The sequence below is a fragment of the Nelusetta ayraudi genome, unplaced genomic scaffold (genome assembly GCF_046127955.1).
Source record: "Nelusetta ayraudi isolate G7.1 ecotype Tasmania unplaced genomic scaffold, CSIRO-AGI_Nayr_v1 ptg000090l, whole genome shotgun sequence".
Classification (NCBI taxonomy): domain Eukaryota; kingdom Metazoa; phylum Chordata; class Actinopteri; order Tetraodontiformes; family Monacanthidae; genus Nelusetta; species Nelusetta ayraudi.
In genome coordinates, this window is record NW_027466140.1 from 1,561,132 (window position 1) to 1,587,676 (window position 26,545).

The 26,545-nt window shown below is 45.4% G+C and overlaps 2 protein-coding genes across 4 annotated transcripts; one reads left to right on the top strand and one right to left on the bottom strand.

Annotated features, from left to right (window-relative positions):
- Positions 1-1,186: 1,186 nt before the first annotated feature.
- Positions 1,187-12,049, bottom strand: clcf1 (cardiotrophin-like cytokine factor 1). Its single transcript, XM_076046725.1, has 3 exons — positions 11,644-12,049; positions 3,151-3,308; positions 1,187-2,461 (listed from the first exon to the last, which is right to left on the bottom strand). The coding sequence occupies exons 1-3, from the start codon at positions 11,660-11,662 to the stop codon at positions 1,187-1,189; spliced, it is 1,452 nt and encodes a 483-aa protein (XP_075902840.1). The 5' UTR covers positions 11,663-12,049.
- A 1,691-nt stretch (positions 12,050-13,740) lies between these two features.
- Positions 13,741-24,602, top strand: ssrp1a (structure specific recognition protein 1a). Of its 3 annotated transcripts, none has more exons than XM_076046694.1 (18): positions 13,741-13,837; positions 14,686-14,765; positions 15,286-15,471; positions 17,735-17,840; positions 18,551-18,744; positions 18,937-19,037; positions 19,185-19,314; positions 19,410-19,513; positions 19,715-19,843; positions 19,944-20,165; positions 20,954-21,032; positions 22,209-22,341; positions 22,430-22,475; positions 22,582-22,714; positions 22,840-23,007; positions 23,402-23,511; positions 23,591-23,798; positions 24,141-24,602. In XM_076046694.1, the coding sequence occupies exons 2-18, from the start codon at positions 14,712-14,714 to the stop codon at positions 24,204-24,206; spliced, it is 2,169 nt and encodes a 722-aa protein (XP_075902809.1). In that variant the 5' UTR covers positions 13,741-13,837; positions 14,686-14,711; the 3' UTR covers positions 24,207-24,602. The 3 variants fall into 3 exon arrangements, with proteins under 3 accessions (XP_075902809.1, XP_075902811.1, XP_075902810.1); XM_076046696.1 differs by having other exon boundaries at positions 20,954-21,026; XM_076046695.1 differs by having other exon boundaries at positions 13,749-13,840.
- Positions 24,603-26,545: the final 1,943 nt, after the last annotated feature.

Below are 26,545 nucleotides of genomic sequence, written 5' to 3' on the forward strand. Positions count from 1 at the left end.
CCCGCCGGTTTTGTAGGAAAAACCTCAACTAGACCGGCCTTGTTTTGTCCACTTCCCAACAAACCTTCAGCAGCTAAAATGGAGGGATTTTGTAGGGAGGCTACAAACAGAAGGTTAAATACGCTGTATCTGGAGATCTGCATGAGAGATCTTCTTGATGATGACCTGTTCAAGGCCGCTGCAGTCCATGACGTTACCTCAACGATCTGAATGTTACCCCTTTTGTGTCTGTGTGTGCCTCTGTTGTCGGGTTACTGTAACTGGCCCGGCGACGACTGATTACTCAGCAGTTCGCCTCTGCCCGCTATTCCCAGTGCTCATCCGCTGACTCATGCCGGGGGGCCTCACTTCCTCCCGCGACGTCTTCCTCTCCTCCTCGTCTCCTTTGTCTTCTGCCCATTCACAATTTTTCCAGCCTTCCTTTTGGAGAAAAATGAATGTTTGCTGATTAACACGTCTCGGGGTCACTGAATCAGCTCTCTCAATGGCAGCACTGTCTGTCCCCCGGCCACTGCTCTTGTCTCCGTCTTTGTCTGCGGCGGCCCACAGCGTCTGTGGGCTCCGTGAGCCGTGAAGTCCAGTAACTCCCTGAATAAGTGGCTGTGCGGTCGGCGGGTGTTCACTTTTATTCCGTTAACACTCTTCTTGACCTGCCAAACACCCCCTCGTCCGTTGTGTGCCGCTGTTTGGAAAAAGTTCACCCTCAGATTTTGTGCAAATAGATTCCGAGTATGGTGTGTGTGTGTGTGTGTGTGTGAGTATGGTTAGGGACGTAACAATGTCAAAATCTAACATTTCACAAATCCTTTTTTTTTTTGAAGAAAAATATTCCAAGGCTTGGAAAATAGTGCACTTGGGATTATTAAAGAATGAATGAAGCTTGACAGAAAGTGCTGTGCATGTGTCCTCGCAAGTGTCATTGTGTCACTGTCCATCTCCTTCCTTCCTGCATCAATTTGCGGTACGGGAAAATGCAAAGTTCAGTGCCCAGTCACAAAAAACGTTGCCCCTTTCATTGACAGTTAGATCGGTTTAAGACGGTTGTTGTTTCTGAGACAAAAAAACTAAACTAAACCCTTTTTCCTCACCATGATACACCATGATAGTGTTTCGCGTGTGTGTGTGTGTGTGTGTGTGTGTGTGTGCGCGCATGTGCGTGAGTGTTTTGTCGTGATTTGCCCGTGTGTCACCCTCTGAGTCTCTTCTTTAGACGGTTAAAGTCTTTGGCCGATCGCCACAGCCAACTCTGCAGCTCGCGCAGTATCCAGAAGCCCTCCACCTTCCTGGCAAAGTCATTCATCGTCGGTCGCACCGCTATGAGTGAGGAGGGCGAAGATGGCGAGGAGGAGGAGGAGGAGGAGAGGAGCGTAGTCAGAGGGGGCGAAAGTATGGTGGTTCCCCTTTGCAAAGACAGTGGGAGGGGCTGGGAGAGGAGCGTGTGCTCCTCGCCCGCCCCCAGCGGGTACAGCAGGGAGAGGGAGGAGAGGGAGGGCTGCAGGGTGGCGGGGGTGAGGAGGGAGCGAGGGGGCCGATGGGGAATGGTGGAGAGGGAGGTGGTTGCCCCTGCGACAAACCCGTCTTCGCTCCTGATGGTGTCCAAGTGGCGCAGGTTCAGGTTGTAGCTGTACTGGTTGTCGTTGTTGTTGTTGTTGTTGTTGTTGTTGTTGTTGTTGTTGTTTACGTCCACACCTGGGTAGGACAGCCTCACCTGGGGCACCAGCAGCTCCAGCTCTTCTCCAGGGCTGATGCTCAGCAGTCTCCTCCTCCTGCCCCCCCAGGACTCTAATCTCTTCACGTCCTCTTCTTCCTCTCTCCTCGATGCCTCATCCAAGCTCGGGCTCCACCTGTGGCCCTCAGGCTCCGCCCTCCTGCCCCGGCTCCGTCGCTCTCCTCTACCCCTCTCCCTCGACGCGCTGCCCCTCCCTCCAACCCCCTCGGACTTCCTCCTCTCCTTCCCTCCTCTCCTTCTGTTCACAAGGTCCGTCCCCTCGTCCCTTTCACCTCTGGCCCTCGTCTCGCTTCTTCTTTGGTTGTTTCGCTGGCCGGGCTGAGTCCTCGACCCGGTTTGGTACCTGTGAAAGTTCTGACTCATCAGCGGAGCCGGTCTGTTGCTCCCGCTGCCGATCTGGGGGTACTGAATAGCCCCGGCAGCTGAGGGGGGAGGAAGGTTGTAGCCGAGGCTGGTCATCAGGGCGGAGATGGATCCCAGCAGCCCGTCCAGGCCTGTGCAGAAGTGCAGCAGAGACGTCTTGAGCGAGGGGCAGAGGGTGGAGCGGGCCAGCTCCCTCACAGCCGCCAGCAGGACGGAGTAGGCCTTCTGGTTCTGGGCGAGCCGAGCCTGGTTCTCCAGGCCGTGCCACAGCTCCAGGCGGGTGGCGGCGCTGGGCAGGGACAGAGCCGTGCTGTTGGGTCGAGGAGGGGAGAAGTCCTTGTCGTTGAATGGAGGGCCCAGATAGGACAACTGGAAAGACAACAAGAGGGGGGGGAAGAAACTGTTACACCCGGTGTGTAATTGTCCCTTCAGAGGAAACACGGGTTGTGTCCAGGAAGAACATGATCAACAAGTCAGACAAGATTCAGATTTCACTGTAAATCAACCACAAAACACTCAACTGTGCCAACGCATCAACAATGGGCAGAGCAGTTTGGTTTTGAGCTTCCTGCTAAGATGTTTTGTCACAAAGGAGCCTGACCTACTAGATCCCAAATCCTGAACACGCTACCAGATTGCATGTTTTGCTTTGTGGGCGTGTCGCAGATGATCAACAAAGAATGTGCGTGCAAATAGCAACAAGTGCAAACATGGTAGTAGCAGTAGTATCCAAATTAGAGGTTTCCTTGTGCTTCTGAATATTTTTTTTATTTGACTGCATGCAGTGAATTTCCATAGCTTGGGATTGGAGTTGTTAGTGGACGAGGTGGAGACATTCACAGTCCTTCACACAATACCAGGTTTGCCCATTTTGTTTTTCCTTCCTTTGCCAAAAACACTCTGTGGGCTCTTTAACAGATGGAAACTTGAGATGTATTCAAAGGATTCAGGAAACATCCCAAGGTTACAGGAAGTCCACAGTTTCCAAAAACTTTGGCCAGCGACATCAGTTTCCATTTTAATCCAATCAGTAGTCGCAATCGCAATGAAGTACTCACATATATGTCTTTGATTTCCTTGAGCTGATACTCCAGGTACTTGGTCAGCTCGTACGTGCTCTCTATGGAGCTCCTCTCGCTGGCCAGGCTGTGCGAAATCCCCTGCACCATGGTTGCCATGGTGGCAGCCAATATCAAGATGAGCTGCTGTTGACTGACTGCAGAGAGAACGGAGAGGAAGAATACAAAACAATGGGGGAAAAAAAGGAAAACAACAGATGCTGCAACATGTTTCTTTTTGAAGACCATATCAGGCGATGATTAACACATTGCGCGGTGGTATTTGCAGTCATAACAAAGGCATTTTTTCTGACATTTGGTGACAATTCAACTTGGAAGATTTTTTGTTAATAAATTTGCTTATTTGGAAGCTCAGCAGACAGAAATTTCACCTCCAGCAACAGTTTCCAGTCCCCGCACCGTCCCACTGTTTAGAGGAATTCTGACAATATGCCGGTTTATTTCTTTGTCTCTATGGCAGCGGCCTGACGTGTTTACATATTGCAGGGTCAGAGTTATCTGACGCTGCCAATACAGCCTTTTTCCATTTCCAATCTAATTTTAGAGGTTTATGACCTACAGGAGGTTTACTCTGGCTTCAAATAAAGACCTTTCCTAATGGCTTGAGACCGGCAGACAAATGGATCCCTCTCGAATGCAACACACACACAAGCACACAATTCCTCAGTCCTGACTGATATACCTCCAAAAAAACGACATGTGTTTTTTCTTTCTCTGCACGCATTCATTCATTAGCCTCGGTTTGCATGGGTCTTGGTTTTTTTGGGGGGGTTTTCTCGCCCGTTTCGCTCTGTTTGTGTGTTCGCGTGGGCGTTTTATGTCACTTTGTGGGTGTCTGTCACCCTAATTATGTGCGAGGGTGAGATTTGCATTGTTTTGAGCCTCCGGTGCGTGTGTGTGTGTGTGCATGTTTGTGTGTGTGCGTGCGTGTGCATGTGTGTGTGTGCTGGGGAAGGAAAGGAGGGGGCGCGCTTTGCTTCTGGTTTCAAACAGGGTGAATTGGAGCTGAAAGGCGGTTTTCAGCATTGAGGAAGACTGGCCTCTCCTCTTTCAGAGCCTCGCCGTCTCCTTCGCTCCGATTCTCTCCCTGAACGCTTCCCCGCTCTCTCCCGCTCAAGCGTGACACACTTTTCTTCTGCCGGTTTCTGCTCTCCGTCATCCCTGCCCCTCTCTCTCTCTCTCTCTCTCTCTCTCCCTCTCATTGTCTGTCTGTCTCTCTCCCGTGACACGTGGACGCTCGACGGTGATTCATGCTTGTAATTGTGGGCAGAATCACGCTGCTGCTTGACAGGTGTGAAGCGCGCAAAGTTGCACAATGTGTGTGTTTTTCTCTGACTCACCTCTGGCCAGAATCCCATCACCTCTCAGACTAGTCACTTTTATTTCTCATTAGACACACACACATACACGCCCCGGACACACACACACGCCCTTCCCTCCCTTTACTCCTCTTGAGAGTCTTATCTTTTTTTCCCCTCAGGGCAAAATAACAGGAGTCAATTAACCTCGATTAGCTCTCTGACTCCCCCCACTGTTGACCCCTTTATTCTGTTTGCCTTTCATCTATCTGTCAGCTCAGCTCGGGGCCCCACATGATGAAAAAAAAAAAAAAAAAAAAGATTTTCTGGGTGAACGCTTTCAACGGTTGCAAAACATTTCACTCAAACACGACTTCAGCGGGTGTATGAAAACAAGTTCCCAACCAAAACCGTCAACACCTTTTTTTTTTCCCTACCGCCGACTTGATCGCTCGCGATTAAATGGTGCGCAATCCCAAAACAGGGTTGGGTTAATGGTGCTGTCTCTGTCGCCCGAGAATAAGTGCGCGGGGCTGTTCCATCAATATATAAAGTGAAATGCTTCTTGTATTTTTACTGTTTATATTTGACAAAATGTATAAATATCAAAATTTGGTTTTCTATTAAAATTAGAAATTCCAACACAATGCTTCTACATTGACCAACATGATGTATTTTAATTTAAGCTCAGGTTTTGCTCGGACTTTTGGTCTTGAATACCCCGAGGCTTAATGATAGATTACAAAACGGGCTCTTTTAAGTTCAAGAGGAATGTAAATATTTGCCAGTGACGTGGAACGGACGAAACCTTTGCGCCCCCGGTTGCCTCCTTCGCTACCTGTAAACTCTCCGCCAAAGAGCCTCCTCCTGGATTATTTTGCAAAAACAATGCGGTTGCGCCGCGCCAACTCCCACACACACCTTGGAAATCAGCAAACCAGGACGGCCCAAAACTCCTTCCCCAGTCTTGCGCGCCACAAAAGCCTCATCACCTGTCACAAGCAATAAGCGTCTTTGCATTCATGCCTGAACATTTGGAGTTCATTAAAGTCGTGGGTTCCTCCCACCCCAAGTACTCAATTAGCATAGAAAAACAACTTTATATTACTGTCTCTGGAAGGGAACACGGTCGCATAGAGAGCAAGAGGGAGAGGACAAACTAGGACACTGCGTTTAGAGGGAATAAAGAAGGGAGGGAAAACGGAGAGCCCGCAACGGGGAAAGAAATATTCTCCTCAGCAAAAACGGATTCAGCCAAATTGTTCCAAAATGTTGACCTTTTGTTTTTGCGGCCACATGCCGTTAGATGACTGCCAGACGTGAGCGTTCTCTTGTTTTGATTGAGAGCTGACATTTTCTGATGATATCCAGCGCCGGGGCTCGGAGCGCTCGCCAGGGTTCGCTCCAGATCCAGGGCCTCGCTGCTGTTATATAATGTTGTGTTAAGTAATAACATTATAGTCCGCGGCCAAACTTCAAGCGTGGGGTCGGGGGGTGCGAAGGGGGGTGGCCAGCGGGTCGCCTGGGGGCTGTGTACCTGGCAGCAGGCACCCCCACACACACCGCCGCAGGGCAGGGTCGAAACCGGAGCGTTCTCCGTGGGAGGATTGCCTTACAGCAACACAGGAGTTCCCTCCGGCAGCCGGCCGTGACCTACTGCTGCACCTCCGTGCTCTCGTGCTGCGTGTAGCTTCGCCGACACGTTTTGGCAGTCGGACCTGCTTGCTTAAGAGAAACGCATGCAGGCACGCAACGTGCAAGAGTCAAGCTTCGTTATTTGCGAAAGACTGCATTTTTATCTATGTGTTTTTGGGGGGTCTGGCTGCCATGTGCACGGCAGAGCTGAACTCTGCGGATCAGGCGCCAGAGCTCCCGAGTCTCGGTCAGAATTAGACATCGGCAACATTTCAGTGTGGAGTCCAGAGCTGAATTGTAAGGCGGGAGGGGCAGGGGGGGGTTTACTCGCAGGTTAAAGAAGCTACAAAACACACTGTAATTTTTTTCCCACCCTCCAGATGGTGTCTCCACGGCAACGCTGGGTTTTTGGGGGGTGTCGTACCACGGTTTCATCCTCCCAGCATGCACCAGACTTTGGGGGGTGTTTTTTTTCGTCAAGAACTCAAACAGAATTTGCGATTGTGGGAAAAAGGCCATGTGCGAGTTAAGCTTTTCCAGTCCGATCCAGGAAAAACGAGCTGGTTGCCAAAAGGGTTTGCCCTTCATGGCTCTAACCACTTGAAAGAGGTCTTAAACAGAGAGGAAACATCGGTGCAAAGACCATGTTGTAAATGAAGTCCAAATTAGATGTCTATTATTTCAAACGATTTTGATTAGGATGACTGGAGCGTATTGTCATGGCATATTTTTGGTGAGCAGATGTCATAAAACATCAACAAGATTTACTATCAATCAAACCAAGCAGCCGACTTTAAGAAAGGAGAAAAATAACTGTTTCAGAACCGAAACATGTCGCAGGCGACAATCCCCCCCAACTCATCACAAAGCCCCATTATCAAGCCACCACACAAAGACCCTCTCTGGCCGACGCACAATAACGCACAACATTACCGGCAAATCACAAGTCACAAGTCAAAACTAAGAAAACTAAAACTAAATGGGGGTCTGGCGTTGCGGCTGACTTCAAAGAAACAGCCCTGCAGCCAGATCACAATCTAAAAACACACACACACACACAGATTCATCCACTCGTTATATCAGCAGGGTAAAGAGGTAAGGTGCCGTGCAGCTCCCATTACTAACAGACTTGATGACACTATAAACAGAACAATTTCACCCACTTTGGCATAAGTAATCAGATCGTTTCAGACAGGTTCCGAAGTAATTCATTCGTTCTCATTAACAGCTGAGGTCTTTTTAAAAACACTCACACACACACACACACACACACACATATGTCGGACAGGGGAATGTTTTTCTGCCATCACTGCGCAAACATCTGACACTTAGTTTAATTTTGTTCCGACAGCTGGAAATTGGAATTCTTTGTACGTGTGCAAATTACTTTCCAAGTGATTATAATTGGAAAAAAAGAAGAAGTGAAACAACTTTTTGGTGGTTTGACAATTTTTTTTTTTACCATTTTAAGTTTTAGAGCAGCTGAGTAAAATCCAATTAAAGACCACTTGATAAGCTCAAAAGCTTCTTTTTTTCCCTGAAAAAAAAACCAAACATAAAAAAGACTGTGGCCACAAAATGAAATACTTCAACCAGCTCTGCACATTTGTCATCTATGACCATTATGAGAACATAATAATAATCATACTGTCACATTTTACATCCAAGCCACTCCACTTCCTCTCTTTTATATCAGATTAAAAACCTTCTCTTGCATCTTGCAGGGATCGAGGTTGGTCGGGCCGCTCTACTCGCTCACGTCCACGTCCACTTCCAGCGGGCCGCTGCGAGCGTCGAGTCCCACCAGAGAGGCTTTGAGTCGCGCCGCCGCAGCCGCCGCCGCCACAGCCGCCACTGAGGTGAGCGGGGACGGCTGGAGGTGGGGTGGGGGGTTTGACACTCTGCGTTACGTGTCTGCGCGGTGTTAAAAGCCAGATTTATACACAATCTGCACCCAATCAAAACGTGCATTCCTCCACTAACTCAATACACACAAACACACAAAAAACATACACACTTAGAAGTCCAGATTTGAGCACTCGGGGCATTTCGGGGTGGGGGGGCGGGCAGACGTTAAAAGCAAATGAACACATATAAACGAGCCAAGCACACACACACACACACACACACACACACTCTCCCCCACAACTTCTCCCATGAGATTCCGTTTGTGCGGGAGTTTGCTCAGGCCGAATATCAAGCTGATCCCTTTTGGCATGGGCAGTGCGGCCAGGTTGCCAAACAACATCAGTGAACCAAAAACAAAGAGGCAGGAGAAAGTCCAAAAAAAAGAGCCAGTAAAAATTATGTTTATGCCCAGAAACTCACTGTGCAACAATTTCTCTCTCCTCGTAAACTCCCCGTCTGCTGTTGTGTTTTCCAACTTCCCTCAGCGTCCGTCTCTCACTTCTCACCTTATAAGTCAAGCAAAGTCTTGTACCCTCCTACCCCCACCCCACCACCCTTTTTCAAAAAAGAAAAGCGCCTCAAAATCTGTGGATTCCTGTTGTTCGGTGCTTTATCGCCATGTTTGGTTTCAATTTCTTGTCGCTTCATCCGTCTCCCCTCTCTCCCTAAATCTTCCTGAAACATCAGACTTCCATTTCAAAGTCCCCTTCCTCTCTCCTCGTAATTACCGCTCCCCTCTCTACCTTTGGCTAATTGGCTCGGCTCACTCCCTCCGCTGACAGCTTTCATTCCCACACTTCATCTTTTGCAGACCCTCGGTGTTTAAATTACAACTCTACACTGCTGTCCTCTCCTGGTCTTCGCCTCCATGGTTCTTTATAAATTTAGAATAGCCATCGATCCAACTAAAATGCCGAAAATACTGAAGGAAAAAAAAAACTTGGAAACACTTTTACTCTAAATAACTTACTTGACAGAAGAAAAAAAAAGATCGGAAAAATTAGACAACTGGGTTAATGGTTTCTGCATATTTTATAGAAAACAAAGGGAATATGGTCCTTATTGTCAAGTTCTAAAACATGACTTCCTGTTTTTTCATGGAATTATAAACACGTTGGGGACTTGTTCAGAAAAACAAGATGTCTCAAGACAGAATCGAGGTAATAAATTCTCGAGCAAATTAACAAGAATTTATTTTTTGTGTGAGTCCATCTGTTTGCCCTCAGAAAATGTTCTGTGAAATTCTTGATTTTGTAGTTGTTGTTGGTCCTTCTCAGGGCCTCGACTCAACAGCAGCGGCCCCGTGTAAGGAAGCCTGTGAGTTCACAATTTTCAAACTTTCTTTGAATGCCGCAACAAATTGCTCTCCTGAGTGACGAAAAAGGCTGCAATTGATGTCAAATATTCAAGGAAATTAATATTTAGAATAATAAATTCCTAAGTTAAATATTGCACTTTTCCTGTAACATCTGAATGGGCAGTTTGCTAGTTAGAATTTAACACATTTTATAGAACAATTACTATGATTATGATTATTATTGTATATCTATTTAATGCCTTAGCCTTTTAAATCAAATATATTCATAAAAAAAAAATGATAATAGTGGTGACATGACACAATCATTACACAGATGTTATGCTACATTTTCCCAGCGTTAAGTTTGCATTGCATCACGTCTACTACGATTCAAGAGCGGGTTTCTTTCTTCACTTCTTTCACCCGTGTCAACAGTTCCGAATGTGCATCTGTCAGTGAGCAGAGTTTCTTTTTTTCTTTCTTTTTTTTTTTGGATTCGGGGGCTCCTGGAGGACAGAGATGGAGGGGAGGTGCTGGAAGGAGGAAGAGGGGATTTGGGAGGAAGGAGGGAGAGGAAAAGGAGTCGGTGGAGGGCAGAGAGAGAGAAAGAGAGGGAGAGTTGTTCTAAAGCGAGGGGCCATGTTAATTTGGGAAAAATGTAAACAGCATGTGTAACTGTTCAAAGCGTGACCGGCTCATTTTATATCGTCCCCCCTCTCTAGTTCTCTCCTCTCTGTCTCCCTCTGGGTGCTTCCAACTTTTGTCAATTGGGAATCTGTACCGCATTAACCCCTCTGCTGCCGGTTCCCCCCCCCCAACCCCCCTCCTTCCCACCTCTTGCCCTCTATGTATTTACTTTAATCTGCCCTTACCCCTGCCTTACCCCTCACACGTAGACCTAACACACAGGTGCAGATTCCACATCCTCCCGACATCCCACGGCGTGGAAAATTAGAGATGGTGCTGAACTATCGCAAAATGAAAAATAGTAATTATAATCATAATAATAATAAGAGTGGAAGGTCCAATCTATCCTCTCTCTTTTCCTACTTGTTGCGGCCAATATGTCAGGCCTGCGCTGTGTACGTGAATTTGTGTTTCGCACTTGCATATTTCGTGACCTATAAATAGGATAAGAAAACGTAAAACGAGAAAACTAAACCTTCACGTTGACCAGCGAAGGTCTGCTGAATCTCAGCAGGCTCTCTGACGGCTCAGCTTTTGTTTTGAATCGGTCAAAGCGAAGGAGCTTGATGAGAGATGTAGCCGCTATTCACTGTCATTCTGGCAGATTGGACCAGCCAGAGAGAGGAGGAGGACCTGGGCTGCAGGAAGGAGGAGGACAGGAGCAGGAGCGGAGGGAAACTTTTGGTTGTCATCTCATCGCCGTCCTCCACATCCTTCATCTCACAGACACAGAGCAGCAGCCATGCTAGTCATCCCATGGGGGGGGGGGGGGGGGGGTTGGTGTGTGCGTGTCCGTGTGTGTCCTCACACCCTGACTAACGTGAATCATGTACTCTCTCATATCGGTGGCAGCTAACTAGACAGGGGCTTTGGCTGCCTCTGACCCTCTAAACCTCCTGTCATTTTTTACTGTGAACAAGAGCGATCGCTGACTCTCTGTAGCACACACACACACACACACACACACACACACACACACACACACACACACACACACTCACAAGTTTTTTTCCCCACCCTTGTTTGCTGATCCCCACATTCTTCCCACGAAACCTTTATCATTGTGTGTGTGTGTGTGTGTGTGTGTGTGTGTGTGTGTGTGTGTGTGTGTGAAATGAATGGAGCTTCTAGGCTTCTTTTTTTTCATTATCATCTTCTACTTTGCCATCCTATGTGTTAGCGTAGCCCCCTCTCAAATTAATGTGGAAAATTAAAATAATAATAATAATAATAATAATAATAATAATAATAATAATAATAATAATAATAAGTAAACTAATTAATTCAAGAATTCTTGATAGTTCAATAAGTTTGGACATTAAAAGAGATTTTTAAAAGAATAAAAATATACTTGTTGGGAAAAAATAATCTGACGTGCCAAACTTTGTCAAGTGAAAAGAAACCGCAAACAAACATAGAGAGAAGAATTGCAAACATTCTTCAGCCCACTAATCATCACCGCAGCTTTTTATCGCACGTTTTATTTTGAGTGCCGGATGAAATAGTAAGAATGAACGCAATAATTAACTTGCACCAAAAATAATAACCGTCTTAAATTATGACACCAGAAAGGCTGGAGTATGTTTTCATACGTAGAAGAACATTCTCAGATTGTTTTCCCGAGCCGGCAGCTTTTAATGTTCTTACCTCCGAAGCACTTTGTCATTTTCCTTCTCTCAGATGTTCATCCAACGGCTCCGGTGAAACGATAATGATGTCTATCCTTCAGTTCGCTGTCCAGAAAACGCAAAAACTTTTCACGTTGCGTCGACTTCAATCTCCTTCTCCTCTTCCTCCTCCTCCTCCTCCTCCCCCTCGCTCCAACAAGCACCCTAGGGCTGATGGAGTTTTGGGGGTTAACTGGGGAGAAATGCAGGTGATTGCGGATGGTTTGGAAGTTTTTCTTTCTTTCTTTCTTTCTTTCTTTCTTTCTGTTGCGGTTCTAATATGCCGCTCGATATTCGGTGCGCAGAGTTGGTGGTCCGTGTGACAGACTGACTGACCGACGACGGAGCCTTTTGTACCTCCTCCTCCTTCTCCTCCTGTCTTTCTCCCAGTTCCCTCTCCTCCTCCCTCCCTATTTATCCCGGTCGCTCCCTCCGCTCTCCTCCTCCTCCTCCTCCTCCTCCTCGGTGCGTGTGATTCACCGCCTTGACGCATCTCGGTAGCCGCTTTGACAGAGCCACTGACTGAGTGAACCACGGGACTTGTCCCGACTCATTTTCCCGTCCCTCCAACTACCAACTCCCAGCCGTCGTCATCCTCCCTCGAGTAAGAACCCAACTCGGGGTGTTTGATCTTTTTAATCTGAGTTCACCGAGGTCCAGCAGGATCGACATGTGTGACCCTCTCTCCATGGAAAACAGTCTCTCCTGTTGCATCCGCTAATAACGCCTGGTTCTCCCCTTCTGAATATACGCATTTGTTTGTGATCACTTGTAATGAAATATAATTTATTAGACATTCTTAAGATTACATTAAAAAATCAATGTTATTACATTTTTATATTATTACATTCATATTCATATTTATATTGCAATCAAGGCCCAAAATAATGTGATGGAATTTATATTTCTTGTTCGAACTTTCTTTAAAAAATATATATATTATAATAATAAGAAGAAGAAGAATTGCAGAACTGACCCACAGTCGCTGTTGCTGAAATTCAAAAAGTAAGGCAACAACATTCATACGCCACAGAAATCATCTGCAGGCGGTCTATAGATTTCAAGGCCTATTAACTGCTGTAAATTTCCCGGCAATTCTGGAAGTGATTGCAGACCGTTTGTTCTGCATTTTAAGTTCAAGACAATTATTTTTCGCGCTTTGATCGTTGAAAGTCATCCTTCTTTTCCCCGTATTTTTCACTATAACTGACAGTTTCGTTTACCACCTCCATCCAGCTCCTGTATGTTGTGCCTGCGCGGGGAGAAGAAAAGGCCAAATTTTCACTTTTTGATGGCGCTTTTAATTTGTAAAATAATGAAAATGTATGCGTTCGTAAAATCACTCAGAAGACGCTTGACTAATTGCGCGTTAAATTGTTGAATTCAGTTACATGCTAAATTTGTCAAGCGTTTTGATACACCAAAACTTCACTTGAGAATAAACGTCGCATTCACGGGACGAATATGATTAAATTAATTGCCAGTTTAAATTGAGAAAAAAACAAACCAATATACGCTGTTGTACCTTGTGGAGTTTTGCTTCAAATCCGCCTGACAGTTTGGAAGTGAGCGTATTATTAATGATAATTCAATCATCTTGAGTCTTTAGACCCACAGCCACTGCTGCATCAACCGACTCGACTTTGTATATCTATCTCTTAAAACTCATCTATTTTAACGTCATGCATGAATAAACGTTTAGTTAGAGTTCTTATTGTTAACCATTATACTTTAGAATGGTTATTTTACTATAACCATTCTAAACAGACACTCTCATCAGTCTGCTTTAAATAATATGTACTTCACAAAGTTGAGCAAAATTCAGCGTCGTTCATTAAATCTGCTATGTGCTTTTGTGCCACCCGGTGGTGATACATAAGTACTGCAGTCCATTCTCCGTATTCTGAAAAAAAAAAAAAAAAAAAAAAAAGTCTTAACAGAAAAGGGACGAATTACGAAGCAGTCGCCTGTTTCTAAATTTTTGGATGCATGCCTGCATTATACACATATAAATAGATACAAATATCTGTTCACGAATTGAATAAAAATAAGAATAAAGTCAGACTTTTCTTTAATCCGGAAGTACATACAAAATGACCCTCCTTGTTTCCTGTGACGTTTGACTAGCTCCTGATGCTACACGCGGGAAACAGGCGCAGCTTCTCCTCACATTGGTAGTAAGACGCAAGTTTCAATGTTGTATTTTACCTCCTCTTTTAAAAGACTGCGAAGGCTATTTGTTAATATTAAATGTGCACTTTTCTTCTAATCGCCCGTTTCGGTGTTTTCGTTGGAAAAAAAATAACTGAACAAACTACATATTTCTTTGTCGGCCTCGCTTTGCGGAATCACTCGTTTTGATGTACAGCGTTTCCCCCACGGGGCGGTGTTAAGTCTCCCTTGTTCATTCAGACCTCCCGGGGAGACTCGGCGATGCCGCGGTTAATAAAACAAACCCTCTCGGTGCGTTTAAAGTTAGCGTAGCATGGTGGTGTTTTTTCTGCGATGTATATCAAGTTGTTGTTCTTGGCAAGCTATTATTCGTAAACTTTACCGCTGCTTAGTTAATATTTTAGCACGAACTAACCAGTTATTCGTCTCTAAACTGTAGTCGTTTGATTTTACACAGCCGTCCATGTAGACGTTAAGCTAGCTTCCCTCTTTGTGTATATGAATACATTATTATTATTATTATCATTATTATTATTATTATTATTATTATTATTATTATTATTATTATTAGCTTTTCGTGTGGCGAAATAAAATTTTAATTAAAAAAGATTTAAATAAGATAGCACGCAACGGATTGTTCACAGCCATAGAAAAAAAAAAAACACCTTTGAAAACCGGGTCTCTCTTTCCTCGGTATGCCTTGTGTAAATGAACCCTTCCGATGACTGAGCACCACATGACCATACATAAACTCCAGGGGTAAAAGAAAACGTTTGTGCCAAAACGTACATGTTTAAATAGGTGTCTGTTACCTGTCTGAATAATGTATTTTTTTTTTTCCTGGAAATAGAGCAACAGTCATCGCCTGTCGTGGAGATGGGAGACACTTTGGAGTTCAGTGACATTTACCAGGAGGTGAAAGGCTCGTGGGTCAGTATTCTGTTGGTGCTACTATACATAAACTGGTACAATATTTAAAAAAAAAAAAAAAAAAAAAAAAAAATCTTAGGAATTCTTATGCTGCTAGTTCATAAATGTGGCCTAATATACCTGAGGAATTATGATCCTTTCACATAGTTAGATGGACACAACTTCTGATAAATTAAAAGAGCAAGGTGTACGACAGACCTTCAAAAGGAGATCCATCTTCTATAAGTGATTGATAAGATTATGCACTCAGTTTGAGTTCTTTCTTCTTTTTTTTGAAGAAAAATCATTTTTAATTCCATTTAAATTGATTATTTACCCACAATTTCATCTTTCACCATATTGTCATATGCACAGCTAACCTTTCCTACTGTCAGTCTTACACGTCTCTGACAACTCTTTCACACTCAACCATTCATGGCATTATCGGTTAATACGTCATGAGCTTCTTGTGGCCATTTCTTTATTCCTTCTCCCCGTTTTTTTTTTTCTTTTCTTTTCTTTTCAATTTGTGTAACTGCAGAGTGACGGACGGCTGCGTTTCAGCAAGCAAAATGTCATCTATAAGAGCAGCAAGACGGGCAAGGTGGACAACATCCCAGCTGGGGATCTCAACCAGGCTCAATGGAGACGAGTGTGTTTGGGCCACGGCATCAAGCTGGGCACCGGCACAGGGCACGTCTACAAATATGACGGCTTCAGGGACACAGTGAGTGGGCTTTTGTTATGTTTCTCATTGTCCTTTGTAGATGTGAAGATGTCTTGTTTTCATATTTGTCACGGCAATGACAGAAAAGAGCACTGATTAGACCCACAATTCTCCCGACGTCCCTATTTCATCCTGCGACCACGCGAGACTATGAATCTTTCACTGCGGTGGAACTCTCTGTTTCTTGCAAGTAATTGTTACCTTACACAGAGGACAACAAGCCCAACTGTGGACTATTACCCACTGAGTCACACTGCTGGTTTGCTCAGTGCCATGTTTATGACATGGGAAGTAATACAAACAACCTTACCGCCGCCTAACAACTTCCATCTCTAGTCAGACATGTGGAGGGGAGCGGGGACGCTACCTTCCTAGAGAACCGTGTGTGTGTGTGTGTGTGTGTGTGTGTGTGTGTGTGTGTGTGTGTGTGTGTGTGTGTGTGTTGCTGTCAAAGGCATGACTCGCCTCATCTCCCCAAAGGCCCTAATGGGATTAATGAGGGAAACCAGTGCTAGCATGTGTGTTCCATAAACAGTGTAATCAATGGCTCATGTGAGTCAGTGTTTATATCAATCCACAGAATGATTTGGCCCAAGCTGAGAGACGAAGAAAAACAAAAGCTTGTGTTTGTTTTTTATCATCCCATTTCTTCCCCCGGCTGCTCCCAATGCATGGAGAATGTCAGCGGGCCAGTGACAGGCCGGGACGGAGGAACAAATGTAACCCGGAGACTGTTGCTGTGATCAGCGGCGGCGTCCCCCCAGGGGTTAATCAGAGCACTTTTTTGGCGGCGGGGGAGATGGATCTTCTCGTCGCACAGTCCTAGGTGTGATGTCATTGTTTATTATCCCGCGGCTTGCGTGGGCAAAATGGTATGGGCTGTAGGCTTTCATGACCGACACACTGTGGCTCACCTCTTGACTGTCTGCCCGAGGAGCAGCAGTGCGTGTGCAGGTGTGTGTGTTTCTCCTGTCCGCGTGTGTTTCTCCTGTTTGTGTGGCTTCCGTGTCGAGTTTGGCCTTTTACTGGAAGATGCTGTTGATTCGCGGCGTGGGGCTTTGAATATATGCAGCTGCTGGCTCCTGGTAAACTGCGGTAACGTGGCTGGACACAGTGCGGTCGTTGCCGAAGTGTACAGTTTCTGTTTGCACAGAGGGAGGACTGAGTGATTTGATCTCAAGGGTTTAACTGCTTTGCAAAGTTAGTTTTCTTTATCATCGGCCAGTCACAGTGAAAGTACACAGAGCAGTGCAACGTGACCTCTGCTCAGACAACTTGCAATTTGCAGGAATAAATAGCAGTTATAGTCCTAACAAACATGGAAACAATGACTGTGGAAGTCCTCGTAATAAGACTTGGAATCATTCATTGCCATTACAATGCTGAAAGAAATACATGTTTGCATAGGAATAGTTACGTTTGAGCAAATTGGTAAACACGTCCATTATCTTGTTGTGAGGTCACTGAAGTCGTCGTAAAAGACAAACAAGTGGCCTCAGTGGGTTGAAGGTGGGTGACGGACGGTGCTCCACGTTTGTTGTGAGTTCAATTTAAAAAAAAATTAGCTTAGCAACAGCACTCTGGTTTCCAGGAACGCAGAGCAGCAGGCCTGATGAGGACATACACACACGCGCACACGTCAACACAAACAAGACACCCTCTGCCCAAAGCTCGCACATCTGTTCACACATGCTCTCCTGTCTAAACAAGGTGCTAGCCCTGGCTAACAGACACGCTGATTAAAATTAGGGTGCTTGTGCACGTGCACACACACACAGTCAGTCAGTCATGATTCTCGGGCTTCTAATTGGCTGTAATAACCTCACAGACAGGCAGTTCTCCAGGTGTGTAAACTGTTTTTCACCGAGCCCCATTTTGCACACATTCTCGCACCACAATCATTTCCATATGGCGCGCGGACGTGTGCGTGTGTGTGTATGCGAACTTGCGCGTGTGTGTGTGATGGACTGCCTGTTTGTCACTGTGTGTGTGTCGTTTCCAGCTGTGCTTGGAGGACAAATAAACAGGCTGATTGTCGACGGAGGACACGGAAGGCGGATGGATTATATTCACCTCCTGTGTTTCCCCGGAGACGTGTGCGGCGGGCGCAGTTGGAATTGCGTCGCGCTTAATTAGCTCCTCCCTCGGCTCCCTGGCTCTGTTTTTCCAAGCTTTGAGCCGCACCGGGGTTCCGAAACCAAATGCCACGGCTCTCTTAGCGTTCGTCCGTCGGTCCGTCTAAATTTCTTGATCCCCTTCTCAGGACTTTGAGAAGATCTCCGAGTTCTTCAAGGCCAACTACAGCGTGGAGCTGATGGAGAAGGACATGTCTGTGAAGGGCTGGAACTGGGGAACTGCTAAGTTCTCAGGTGACTCACTAGAATCACTCCAAACATGTTTAGTCAACACTGTTTTATGGGAAAGAAAAACATGCGTGGCGGTCAAGGACAGGATGTTTTGCTCTTTTTTTTTTGCCGGTAAGAAGTCTGATTAAGACGGACGTAACGATATCAAAGCCCCACAGTAAGAATATCTCGATAACAGGTCCTCAGTGGAGGTTCTGTCGCAGGTCGTACATACATTAAAACATACAGTAATACAAGAATACATTCGTGAGTAAACAGATGAAAACACACCTGAATGCATACATGTTTTCATACATGACTACATACGTGAATAAAGATACGAATACATGCTTGAACTCTTCATAAATACTTTCATGAAGAAGTAAACAGTGCAGTCTTGGACCTGGAATGTTACCAAAGTAAAAACAAAGTGTAGCAACACCTGTATAATCCTCTTCTCTGTCACATGCTCTTCGTGTCTGACATAGCACCTAGAATCTCATGAATTTTTTCTTCCTCATTCCTGGCAGACTCTGTTTCAGTGGCTATTACACGCGTGCAAAGCGGCGCTCCTGTTTTTAAACTTCATATCGCCGTGATGACACCGACAGGCTTTAGTCACCACATCGCTGCAAAATCCCCATCGAACGTGACATTAGGAGCACGTGGGAAAGACGGGAGCCTCCCAGGTGATTGCATGTCGACGTCGTTAACCTCGGCCTCTCCTCCTGCAGGGCCCCTCCTGTCGTTTGACGTCAACGACAACACGGCGTTCGAGATCCCCCTGTCCAACGTGTCCCAGTGCGCCACCGGCAAAAACGAGGTGACGCTGGAGTTCCACCAGACTGACGACACCGAGGTCTCCCTCATGGAGGTGCGCTTCTACGTCCCGCCCAGCCAGTCTGACGAGCGGCAGGATCCCGTGGAGGTGAGAGCCAACGCGGCCGCTTCTGCGATTTTTCAGTGTTTTTCCTCTAGAAAAGACACACAAATGTGTTATTTTAGATGTTTGCGTGTCTGTCGCTGAAGAAAAATACTAACAATGGTATTTATGAAATGAAGACGATTGTTGTGTTCTCTGCACCGATGGTCGTGCTGACGAGCTGCTCTTCACTTTCAGGCGTTTGCTCAAAGCGTCTTGTCCAAGGCTGATGTCATCCAGGCCACCGGAGACGCCGTGTGCATCTTCAAGGAGCTGCAGTGTCTCACACCCAGAGGAAGGTACTGCATCGACAACTCACTAACCTGGTCGTGCTGCCATTTAAATACTGAAGCGTGGGGTTTTTGTTAATCGTTCTGTTAAATTCCACCTTTTCATTTTTTTTTTTTGTTCAATTTTTTTCTTCTTCTTCTTCTCACCTCATTCAGATACGACATCCGAATCTACCCGACTTTCCTTCACCTTCATGGTAAGACCTTTGACTACAAGATTCCCTACACCACCGTCCTGCGACTCTTCCTGCTGCCACACAAGGACCAGAGGCAGATGTTCTTTGTGGTAAGTGGACTCCTCCACTCCATGTTTGCACAGAACACCGTTTTCTCCTTCTTTATGGTTGAATTAATCCAGTTTGTCCCTCTGTTTGCCAACAGATCAGCCTGGACCCTCCCATCAAGCAGGGTCAGACACGTTACCACTTCCTCATCCTGCTCTTCTCCAAGGAGGAGGACATCAACCTCACCCTGAACATGAGCGAGTGAGCGTCATGACTCTGTCATTTATTTCAAGTGCAACATCAGCCTTGTGCAGTAGTTTTACGATCCCTTTTAATGGTGACACAGGGGAAAGAAAATCTTCACGTTTTGAAGTTGTAAAGCTTTTGACCACTAGGTGGAGGCAAAAAGCTGAGTAACATTGTTCAACTCATTGAAGCGTTTATTGGCTCTGTCTCTTGTAGGGAGGACGTGGAGCGCCGCTTTGAGGGCAAACTCAGTAAAAACATGTCGGGTTCTCTCTACGAGATGGTCAGTCGAGTGATGAAGGCGCTGGTCAACCGGAAGATTACCGTGCCTGGAAACTTCCAGGGGTGAATACCTTTCAAAAAAAACAAAAAAAAAACAACACTTTATTTTCAGCATTTGGACAAATTCCCTTTTTCCATTGTAACATGCGTCGTTCTTCCGCAGTCACTCGGGGGCTCAGTGCATCACGTGTTCCTACAAGGCCTCCTCAGGTCTTCTCTACCCTCTGGAGCGAGGCTTCATCTACGTGCACAAGCCACCCGTGCACCTGCGCTTCGAGGAGATCTCCTGCGTCAACTTTGCCCGAGGCACCACCACCACTCGCTCCTTCGACTTTGAGATCGAGACCAAGCAGGGGAACCAGTACACCTTCAGTAGCATTGAGAGGTGAGAATGTGGCTGTGATGGAGGGTTGAGATAAGGGGTGTTAACAATTAAACGATTATCGATTAATTGTCGATTAAGAATTTAATCGATTAAGTTAAATTAGTTGCAACTAATTGAATATTTTTTACACAGGTAGTAAATGTCATTCTAACAGTGTAGTGGCAGGAAAGAGCAATTCACCTGTGGGTGCTGTGATGGTCATAATATACCTAGAACAAGTTGCTTTTAAACAACTTATTTAAAAAAATGTGACCCATTAGAAGTCAACTTAAAGTCAGAGGATAAATTTGCATGCCTACTTCAGATAATCTGAAAATGCTTTTGAAGGTCCAATATTATACACTATATTAATATGCTGCCAGTGAACTCACCAGAAATAGGAAAAGTCTTTCCCTAAGAATTTTGGCTGGCTGTGTGTGAGACCTAGATCCTTGGAAATGTACCCTTTGTGATGTCATAAAGGGCCCTGATACTTGGTGGCAACCCATGACAAGATGTCCATTTTAGCAAGCAGCTAAAATCGTGTTGTAAACACAGGGTTAAAAATACTCTTTCCTGTTAATCTCGGGGTGAACTAATCATGCAAGACTCTTTTTCATACTGGACAAGTCAAAAAGGAAATAAAGATATCAAATGTGAGATGGTTTGGGACCTTTCAGAAAACCTTTGTGGACAACAGCCAGATTTGCTCAGTTTTTCAGCCCTATCAGCTTTTTAAAAAAAAGTGCTGTCAACTCCTCACCTCATCGTCTCAGAACTGCTCAAGCTTTGCCTTTTCTTCTCTTCAGGGAGGAGTACGGCAAGCTGTTTGACTTTGTCAACGCCAAGAAGCTCAACATCAAGAACAGAGGCTTCAAAGAGGTAAACGTTTGTCTTTCACAGCGAGAGCTAAAGTGTGACACATTCTGCGATCAGCCACATCCTGCCCTGTTATTGACACTTGTTGTTCTTCCTGTGTTTGTCCTTCCACCCCTGTAGAAGAAGGTGGGTATAGTCGAGAGTGTGACACAGACTCGACCTGATTGGTGTGGAGTGATTCATGCTTGCATGGTGTGGTTTGTGCGTGCGTGCGTGCGTGCGTGCGTGCGTGTGTGTGCGCGCGTTCAAGGAGGGAATTGATTTCTGCACTCTTGATTTGAATGATGTTGAAACTGATGCGGGGCTGACAAATCCATGGCTAATCACAACAACAACAAGGGGGTGTAAAGATTGTTGGTCTCTGGTACCTGCGGTGTGTGTGCATCGGTTTGCATCGTTCCGACTAATCAACCGGCCTGTGGGGTCTTTTCGGTGGGCTCTAACACTCCACGCAGACAATATTTGCACAAGTTGCACAAGTTTGTTTGGAGAAACGGCGGTGGAGACGGTGGTGCTGGTAACACCGGTGACCTGGTGGTGAATGTGGTGGGTGAAGAAGTGTGAACGGACCGGCGTTCGGTCGCTTTCTCTTCGTCACAGCTGACACATGAAGTGGTTCAGTTGTACGACTTTACACTCAAGTCTAGTCACTCACAGTGTGCCAGGAATGTTGTTTCATCTTCAAAATTTAATTTTGAAGTTTGCACATTTCCAGATTTTTGCTTTTGAGAAAAAGGCCAGAACAGAGCAGCAATCACATAATTTGCAAAAAAACAAAAACAAAGCTGTATTTATCCCTTTGTTTACAGCCTTGTTGTTTCCTGCTAACTACCTCTTGCATGTTTGGAAGTGAAACACAAGGCAGCTACAGTGTTCATTAGCCTGACTGAGGTATCGGTGCCCTTTGTGACATCGCAAAGCACAGCCATTGTTTGGCACACATTGTGTTGTGAAAAGTGGACAAAGTAAATGGTTTTTTTTTTCTTACCTTACATCTAAAAAAAAATACTGCAGTTTTAATTGAATTTAACCTTTGTGGGCCTGAAATAATCTTCTTTCATGAAGGTGATTGATTCCATTATAATTTAAGTTCTGTGAACCAGATTGTCAACAGGTTGACGGTTTTTGATTGATTGATTTTCTGTTGATTTGTTGTTGTTTTTTTGGTTTGTTGTGCATTTTCAGGGCATGAAGGGCAAGATCGACGAGTACAGCGACTCGGATGACGACCAGCACGACGCCTACCTGGAGAGAATGAAGGCCGAGGGCAAGATCAGAGAGGAAGGAAACGACAGCGACGACTCGGGCGGCGAGAGCGGTGAGTGGAGCCTTTCGGTACGACGGAGCGACGCCGGCGCTCGACCGAGTCGGCAGGTTTGACACGTGACCGTGTGTTTGCACCGCAGATGAATCGTTCAACCCTGGAGAGGAGGAGGACGACATTGCCGAAGAGTGAGCGAAGCGTCCCACGTCGTCGGCAATGAATTTCCGGCTCTCCTGCTTTTCACCCAGCTCACCTCTTTTCTTTTTTCTTTTTTTCCTCCCCTGCATCCAACAGATACGACAGCAACGCCTCGGCCAGCGACAGCAGCGAAGAGGGCGAGGACAGCGAGGACGACTCCGCCAAAAAGAAGAAGGCCAAAAAAGTCAAAGTGGTGAAAGAGAAAAAAGAGAGAAAACCTCGCAAAGAGGTAACCAATGAGAGTGTGTGAAGTGTCAGGTTCAGTGAATCCTGAAATAACCTTTCCTGAAGCTCAGTCCTAATCACAGGCACAGTTGTTTGCGTTCACCTGTTTGCTTCCTGTGCCTGGTGCAGAGGAAGAAGAAAGATGCCGGCGCCCCCAAGAGGCCGATGAGCGCCTACATGATGTGGCTCAATGCCAGCCGCGAGAGAATCAAGTCGGAGAACCCTGGAATCTCCATCACAGAGATATCCAAGAAGGCCGGGGAAATGTGGAGGCAGCTGGGCAAAGATGACAAGGAGGTGAGTGGAGGAGGTGATGGTGGAGGAGGAGACAAGAGGCTGTGCAGGTTCTCAGAAGGTGTTGTCTTGGAACTAGGGATGCAAAGTAGTATAATAAGTAATGTTGAGGGTCCAGTGTGACCCATTTTTACATTAGAGAACAGTAAAAACACCCTAAACATTTATCTAAAGTTGTTTAAAAGTAACTTGTTCTAGGTTTATTATGACCATTGCGGTATCTACAGGTGAATTGCTCTCTCCTGCCACTACACTGTTATAATGATATTATCTACCCGTGTAAAAAATGTTAAATTAATTGCGATAAATTAAATAGATTCAATTCAAAAATAGACAATTACTCGATAATCGATTAATTGTTAACGCCCCTTCTTGGAACCTTCTCCTGCTGTCGTAGGAATGGGAGGTGAAGGCCGGCGAGGCCAAGAAGGACTATGACAAGGCCAAGAAGGAGTACAAAGAGAGCGGCGGCGGCGGCGGCGCCACATCCACCTCCGTCTCCAAGAAGTGAGGCCGTCAGCACAGACCTCCACATCTTTCTCTTTGCCATCCGCTGCTCTTAACAGCGCCCTTCTCCACATCTCAGGGAAAGTAAAAAGTCCGGAGGAAAGAAGGAGGAGGAGAAGAAGAGGAAGTCGGCCGGCGGCGACAAGGAGCGGGAGCGGGGCAGCGACAGCTTCAAGAGCAAAGAGTTCATCGAGACCAGCGAGGAGAGCTCCTCCGACTCGGACCGCAAGAGCAAGAGCAAGAGCAAGAGCAAGTCCAAGTCCAAGTCCAAGTCCAAGAGGAAGAAGGTAAAGAGCCGCCGGCGACCACAGCGATATCGCTCATTAGCGGCGAGGGCTCTTTTATCGCTCCTCGTCTTTACACCAGCGGCGTTTGCTTACTCGTGTCTGAGGTGTTAAGTTGGCCAAGCGAGAGGCGGAAACCAAATCAATACCGCGATTGTTCCGCTGCATGAATCTGGATGTACAAGTGTTAGTTGGAGAACGTTGTTATAACGAACCAAGGCAAAAGGTTTGAGAAAGGCAAGACTCTGAAGCTCCTGCAGCTCTTGGAATGGAATGAATGTCTTCTGCTATGTTGTGAACATAAAACATGTGTCCTCTCTGGTCTGCTTCGATATTTTTAACCAGGAATCAGAGGAAGAGGAGGAAGAGGCCATGACCACACCTGCCAGCTCAGAGGAAGAGTCCGACTAAACGCACACACACACACACACACACTCACACACACACACAAAACACACAAATCAAGGACCAAACACACTCTCCATGTTGAGATCCCATATGAAATCGACATGGACACTGGAAGGTAAATGAAATATTTCATACTTGAGGATGCGACGGCTCAGTGAACCTTGGCTGCGCCCCTCTCCCAGAGTTCACGACGGGTCTCTGTTGTCTCACCGATGGGGTCGGTTACTTTAGGTTTCTTTTTCCTTTTCTTTTTTTTTAGGAGGTTTTAGTTGATGTAAACAGTTTTTGTTGCTGCTGTAAAGAGCATTTAAAAAAAAAAAAAACATTTTTTTTCTATGTGTGTCTATTTTGACATGTCATGTTTTCAAGCTTAAATAAATAAAATGATTTTTTGATAAATCTTCACTTTGCTGGGTTTTCTGTTCCCCTCAGAGTATTGGACCTTTAGAGATTTTTATTTATTATTATTTATTTTTTTTACCAATTTTAGCTGCATGTTCTTGCAAATGCATTACGAGTTGTTGGTTGTTGTTTTTTTTTGCTTAAAAAATAAAGAAGCATTTCCATACATTTATTTTTAAGATGCGGAAAAATAAAACAAATGGACTAAAATGGGTTAGAAGGTTGACTGGCATTTTTCCAGATTCACTGCATAAAAGCATTTCAATTTCAATATATTTTACCCCATACTGCTGTCAAAGTTTCCCTTTCTACACTACTACCACCTTGGGAGATTGTGTAAAGCTCTTACTGTAATATTTCTCAAAGATCTCCCAGTGGGATCTTATCTGCAACGGTGTTGCACTTCAGGCCCATTTAACCAGGCAGGATGGTTTGGGAGTGTGTGTTAGATGGTGACACTGGTGAACATTTGAGAGACAGTGGTTTCAGCAGCCGAGGCCCCAGACCTAAGTACACCGCGGTTTGTGAAAGCGTCGCTGCATCAGGTTCATTCCAGGTGGTTTTTAAGTGGCAAAAGCCGCCGGATGTGTGGTTCCCTTCCACTTCTGACAAGAAAGGGACTCTTCCCGGCCCGAGTGAGGAGGACTAAGGGCCTGAGCGTGACCTATTGTTAATGGGTCACATTTTTAGCAAAATAAATGTACGCCATCTCGAGTGTTGAGAGAATCTCCCCATTCTCTGGACACTTGTATTGACAATCAAGCAGCTGCATGAGGAATTATTTTCAAGTTAGGTTGATGCTCAAACGCTTGTATTGCCATTGCTATTACATGCTTCTAATTGCAAGTGAATTTTGTTATGATTGCATGATTCGCACTAAAGTTAAAGCAGCTCTCGGTAACTTTTCGACCATAAAATTATGATTCCAAACTCAATAAAGCGGTAGATAAACGATTAATAGGATCAATGGTGCTGCCTCGGCAGCGAGAGGGGGGCGGGGGGTGTTTGTGCCGGCTGTAACTGCACTGCGTAATTTTCAAGCCGGAGGAACCACTTTACGGCAACGTCACACGTATATTTAGAGGCGGTCTTACATACTACTATCGCAAATACATAAGATTGTAAAATGACAGAATGGCACCCAATAAGTAACCTCGATGAAAGACGAAGTAATAAAAGTGTTGAACGTCTGCTACGACGTTATTGTCGTAGCAAACTCGCAGCAAGCTCAAGTTACCTCGAACTGCTTTAAGTATGATCAGTGATGGATCAAAACATTAAAAAACCTTGCGGGATTAAAATATGCAGAAGTACAAACGCTTGAATTTGTCAGAACGTCGCTGCCCTTTTACCCCAGGTAGCTGCTCCATCAGAGGTTAGCAGTAAGTAATTAATACAGGTCTATTTACCAAACTCAAGTCAACTTGGCAATAGGTTGCCAATATTCAAATTTGTATCAGTGAATTAAATCATCTTATTTGGAAATCAATTTCATGGTGTTTAAGAAAATCTTGTGGATCAATTTATTGTGATTCTTCGTAATTTTTTCCATTAAATCTCATGTTACATAAGAGTCATCCCCAGGGAACCCTTTTGCTGCTGCAACTTAATAGCTGCTGTGTGTTTTTCTGTGTATTTATAAATAATGTATACAGAGTTATAATTGCGTTGTGTCGTCATGTTTTTGTACTTGTAGTGGTCCAATGGGGCGGGGTTGTTGGTTTGAAGGATGAGGAACTTCAAAAGCCTTAAAAAATGACTCTGGATGAATGATATATTGCAAAAAAAAAAAAAAACATCGCTGACTCTCAGTTTGAGGTAATCACAACTCTTGTGCTGTCTTTTGTAAAACAAAGAGCAACTTTCATACCTAGTTTGGAAATAAAACCTCAGTGATGCCACTTGTGTAGACAAGTACAGATTTTCCTTTAAACAAATCC

Bases quoted from the DNA above. Each gene is read 5' to 3' on its own strand.
- clcf1 (XM_076046725.1), bottom strand. The intron at 2,462-3,150 runs GTGAGTACTTCA...TTGTCTTTCCAG, and splicing joins AGGAAATCAAAGACATATAT to TTGTCCTATCTGGGCCCTCC.
- ssrp1a (XM_076046694.1), top strand. From the start codon at position 14,712: ATGGGAGACACTTTGGAGTTCAGTGACATTTACCAGGAGGTGAAAGGC. The intron at 14,766-15,285 runs GTCAGTATTCTG...GTGTAACTGCAG, and splicing joins AGGAGGTGAAAGGCTCGTGG to AGTGACGGACGGCTGCGTTT. The intron at 19,315-19,409 runs GTAAGTGGACTC...GTTTGCCAACAG, and splicing joins AGAGGCAGATGTTCTTTGTG to ATCAGCCTGGACCCTCCCAT.